At 41.2% G+C, this 5,382-nt stretch overlaps 1 protein-coding gene across 1 annotated transcript in view; it reads right to left on the reverse strand.

Moving 5' to 3' along the window:
- The window catches only part of LOC109462669, a 38,991-nt gene extending 33,609 nt beyond the window's left edge, over positions 1-5,382 (reverse strand). Inside the window, exons 1-2 of the mRNA XM_019759229.1 lie at positions 5,185-5,382; positions 994-1,053 (exon numbers count right to left, since the gene is read on the reverse strand). Of these exons, the coding sequence (XP_019614788.1) occupies positions 994-1,020 (27 nt within the window). The 5' untranslated portion in view covers positions 1,021-1,053; positions 5,185-5,382. The remainder of the gene's footprint in view (positions 1-993; positions 1,054-5,184) is intronic.

Consider the following 5,382-nt stretch of genomic DNA (forward strand, 5'->3'; position numbering starts at 1 on the left):
AATTACGCAAAATTTTCGCCGCCTATTACGAATTATGTTAAAGTCTCAGAGCTGATTACGACTTTACGATTTGCGGCTAATGTCCAATTACGAATTACGTTGATTTTTGCGGAGGCTGCCTACGAATTACGAAGTCTAAAACGGCCTGATTACGCCTTACGAAAAAGGGCTTGCAGGCCCTCGTTACTGGGCCAGCAGCCTAGCAGTAGCATCATGTTGTTTGTTTTGCATAACCGGTAAACTGCCTTTTTGGCATAACCATGGAGGTAGAAAACACGTAACACACCGGTTTTGTACATGTACGTACAAGCTACGTTAGACCGGACTGTAAGGTTTGAACCACTCACGCCGGGAAGGTCCCCTACTCTTTTTGATAAGTGCGGTGGGTTCTTTAGCGTGCGTGGGGTGTGACTCTCCCCAAACACGGGACGTCCATTTACCGTCCTAGCCGAAGCTAGGTACTCATTTACACCTGAGTGAAGTGAGGAAAGTCGTGTAAAAAAGAAAAAAGTACCTTTCCCATGGGCACAGGATCAGTGGCATCAGGCAGGATTCGAACCCGGGACCTCTTGGGTCTGAGCCGAACACTCTACCATTATGCCACACGACCACTTGTCATGTGCATTCGTAAAAGCCACTAGCCTGGGTTCCAGACTAGCACTGAGATATTTTGTGTCCAGTGTGCTATGGATCTGGAACCCAGGCTAAAAAGCCACTGGCTATTTGAGAAATAGCCAGTGGCCAGGATTATCAACTGCCTGATCCATCGATTTTGATGCTCCGCCTCGGTTGTGTATATATATGTTACTTTTGGTTATTTTGTTTTACTGTTGTTGGTGTTTATGTCTATCTGTACAGTGCACGCCTGTAAATCAGTACATTGTACTGAGTGCGTCTACCCTGTATAAAGAAGACAGAAATAAATAAAACATGCAACTGTACAGCTGAACCAATACTGGAATATTACTAGGTAAATAAATAAAATACTCTTACCTCTGACTTTACCACCCGATTCTGCATCTTCTCTGACAGCCTTGTACAATTAGCGTTCAACTGAAAGGAAAAAATAGGAAAAGATTTAGACCTACTCGCTATTCTTACAAGTCCTGAAACTAATTGAGCTAGGTTTTGTCATACTGTACTGTAACATATGTAAGACCTACTTGCTATTCTTACAAGTCCTGAAACTCATTGACCTAGGTTTTGTCATACTGTACTGTAACTGTACTAGTTACTGTGGCTATACAAATGATCGCAATGACATCACAACCAACAAGCAGACTGCAGGCAAAATGCAGGTTGTGGTTGGGTAATTTGCCTACCAAATAATTTGCATTTGCCTACCAATAATTTGCATTTGCCTACCAATAATTTGCATACGCTTACCTACAATTGATGTAAACAAAAACAGCAATTGCTCGCATTTGCACATGTATCTATAACATGTGTCTGGTATACCTAAGTTATGCATGAGGGCCTGCATGGGGGGTTTCTGAAAACGCTGTACGCTGAATTCGGAAACCTCTCGATTACACTTTACGATATATTCCAAGTGGCTACAACACATTGGGTAGAATTAAAACGCGTATTACGCTCTACACAAAATGCGTCAATTACGCTCTACGTCAATTACGCTCTATGGAAAAGGGCATGCGGGCCCCCATGCATGTCTAGTACCAACATCTCTCTCTTGCACACTGTAAGAGTAACAGTAACTCCAGCTGATCTATATTTAGTTCACCAGGCTGTTGGGTCAACATTAGCCTGGGTGCCAGCCCCATAGCACACTGGACACAAAGTATCTCACACTCACAGGCTCACTGAGATACTTTGTGTCCAGTGGGCTGGCACCCAGGCTAGGTCAACATGATACAATGACCTGAACAAAGTACAAGTGGAAGAGACCTGCACACAGCTTTCCAAACTAGGGATGTAACAACTCGAACCCTTGTAGTAGAGTCTTCCCAATCCGTAGTACAAGAGTGCAGCTGATCCCTGCCCAACTGTTGCCAGTGCCCCCCCTCCACACACACACACACAGTTTTTTGCAAATGGCCCACATGTAACCCAATCCACCAGCAGATAACAAGAAACAGTCCCAGTCGTTAATCATCTCACACTGTCAACTGTAGACCACTGACCCCTGGCAAAACATGCTGCAACGAAACAACATGGAAATTGCTAGGAACTGTTAGAGTAGTGAAGTACATGCATTTCACATACTGCAACAGACACGTAACTGTATGAATGATAAATATTGATATGGACAATTATGGCAACCTAAAGAAAGGGTTTTGATACAACATCTTTCACAACGTTTCAGTGATTGCTAAAAATGTAAATGAAAATTTGTAAATACATTGTACTAGCATACCTAAGAGCTAGACGTACCCCTAGGGCAATCTGTATTAGTATTAGTACTATTACATTGTTGCTTCCGAGAAAACATATTGTTGCTGCTACTTGATAATCTTACATGAAATGTTTAGTGTAAGACACAAGGTAATGCCATAACAGTGAGAAGGCTTGCAAAGCCTAGACTTGCAAAAGTGCCAGGTATTTCACAGGATAAAAATCTTACTAAGGTGTGACACTGTTTAACAATGGGTGTTATCTTGTTTTCATCATTCCAGTTGGCTGGTTTGGTAAGAAGAATAATTATTGTACGCTCTTATTGACACAACCTGCATTACATTATTTCATATACCAACTCACTTAAGGGGAGGGGGGTATTAATAAACTTTATAAAAAGCATAGGGGACAATACTAATTGTACATGATATAGCTGGAGCTTCAGAAGACAAGTTGTAACCTTGTCCAAGATATTGTGTCACATTTAACCTGAGTCTAAACAACAGACTACAATTGTCGAGTTGTCACATGGCCACAGAGAAGTTGTTGACCTTTAGCACATGCATGCGCCATGGGTCTTGTCAAACAGTACTTCTTACAAGCACAAACCTACATGTATGTATATTACAAGCTCTGTCTGCCAAGATAACAAAAATTGGTTCTTTCCTTAGAACTCTGTAATAATACTAGTAGTACCCTGCCATACACTCTGATCAGGACAAGGTTTACCAGTACTAACAAAAATCTGTCAGGTCACATGTAATGAATTTCATTTTGCACCCCAGAAAAAACGTGTTTAGAGAAATCTCACAAGTCTCACTTGTCCAATGCAAAGTCAGCCAGAAGAGTGTACTCTTGTCTGTATATATAAACTGTACTTGCCGCACTTAAGATCTCTCCAACTGTTTTTTAAGTGGTGGATTACATGGATAATATGTAACCATGCAGGTCATCACTGACATACATGTAGAATGGATTGCATCATTAATCCAGGTCAAAGTGCACTCTGTTTCAAACCTCCTTGCTCTAATATAATATTTGTAAGAAATGTTAGAACATAAAAACATCACCAAGATACATTTGAGATATAACTTTTTAAGGCAAGCACTATTAGGTGAAGATCTCATAAAATTCAGGAACCTAGAATGGGATATTTACAAAATAAACTGGCAAACTATTTTGAGCAGGATGTTTTCTGTTTAGGTAACTTATTAACTTTAGGTCAGTGAAGCTTAATTACCGTATGATGATGACCCTTAAAATGTTTGCAAACAGTTAAGTTCAGTTCAGTTAAACGTCAGACAACTCAGATATCTTTATGACGCAATCCTGTCTGGTTCTGAATGTACGTCAAACTTTCCAGTAGTGTATGTTGACAAGATTCAAATTGTACTTTGTGGAAGTAACTATAAAAATAGTGATACTCTTGTGTTCAAGGCATTCCTTGTAATGAACAGTGATTAAAAGTTAGCCTGGGTACCATCCGGATTTTCGCTACGCAACGCTCGAAAAAATCACAGATACCCAGGCTAATTAAAAGTTGATAAACAAATTGAGATTTTCAATGTTCAATATTTAGCATTAGAATGTAGCATTTCAGTGTTATATACTCCATATTTTACACCCTGTAGACCACATATGGACACATGCGCATAATTTTAGTCCATCTGGGCAGGAATATGCAGTAAAGACAACATCAATAATAATGAAATTTGCATAATAAACACACGTAACATAACATATGTTTTGAAAACTGTAAAGAGGAGAACTTACACTCACTGCTTTTACCATTCATCTTTCATAATTCAAGGTTTTCAGTCCGACATGACATGGCACAAAATTATTATGACAGGAACAACACCCTTGTTTCAGTAGGAAGTGAGTCACTACTTATAGTACTATATAAAGTCTGCCCATACAGTTACACACGTACAACTTCTGACAGAATGTAACTTGTCTATCTTCTCCATAATCAAAACTTACAGTTCTTTTTCTGCTCCCTTCCTCAGTAGTTCCAAGTAGTTGCAACTCACATGGCACAAACTGACATAACGAAATTCCCAAGGGACGTCCGGTCAGAATAACATGGGAGTGACTGCAGCTGAAGTTACATTACAAGTAGCTTGTTGAGTTAAAATGTCTCTAAAAGTCCACGTAAACGTTTTACGTCAATAAAATGACCCTTCACCTGTCTAGCCTGGGGCAAACTACTTTGACCGATGAAGTCGGTCAGGCGTTAACATGATTGGCATAAATTATTTTGCTTGTGTCCTCGCTTGTCACACCAAAATTATCGTGGTCACACCTATCAAAAATGATGGTTCAAAACTCACTTTGGGAAGAAACAAATCATTCCGATCACCAACAAAGTGTTTTGAAGAGGTAACTATTAGAGGAATCGGGGTAACTCAGCCGCCATATGTGCTACAGGGACGAGAGAAGGGGTAATTTTGCTGTGAAAGTACAGTAAAGGCCACATGCTTTCTCCTGACAGCTCCAGGCAAAAAGCGACACGCTTTGACATGCTCGACTGAACAGCCGATTACAGATTTGGGTTGGGATTTTGTGCGTACGTACATTGAAGACAGGATCGTAGTCTTGCTTGTCCCCTCCCTTTACAGTGTTACACGTAAAACAAACATGAACGCCCATAACCTCCACACCCTCAGCGATTGTTGGTTTAGACCTCAGTCGCCCCCCCCCCCTTCTCGACCACTATTGCTGAGTAAACAAGCGCCAGTCCTTTGTTTGTACGCTGATGTTTCACAACTTCGTGTCACATCGACCACAACGATCGAGTAACCGAGCGATCGGCGATAGAAACACACTCACCAGACGATAGAATATCTTGTGAACAGCGTCGGCGTCCCACTCGGAAGGTTTGGCGCCAAAAATACATGTCTAAAACCTCCAGAGAATCACAGTTTTCTCCGGGCACAGCCGTTCGGTTTTGGCGCTGGACATCCTGAGGGCCACGTGACTGTTAGAGGGCAGGACTCAACTTCGACCTTTTGGAAGCGACGATGCGCG

The sequence above is a fragment of the Branchiostoma belcheri genome, unplaced genomic scaffold (genome assembly GCF_001625305.1).
Source record: "Branchiostoma belcheri isolate BF01 breed outbred unplaced genomic scaffold, Haploidv18h27 scaffold12, whole genome shotgun sequence".
Classification (NCBI taxonomy): Eukaryota; Metazoa; Chordata; class Leptocardii; order Amphioxiformes; family Branchiostomatidae; genus Branchiostoma; species Branchiostoma belcheri.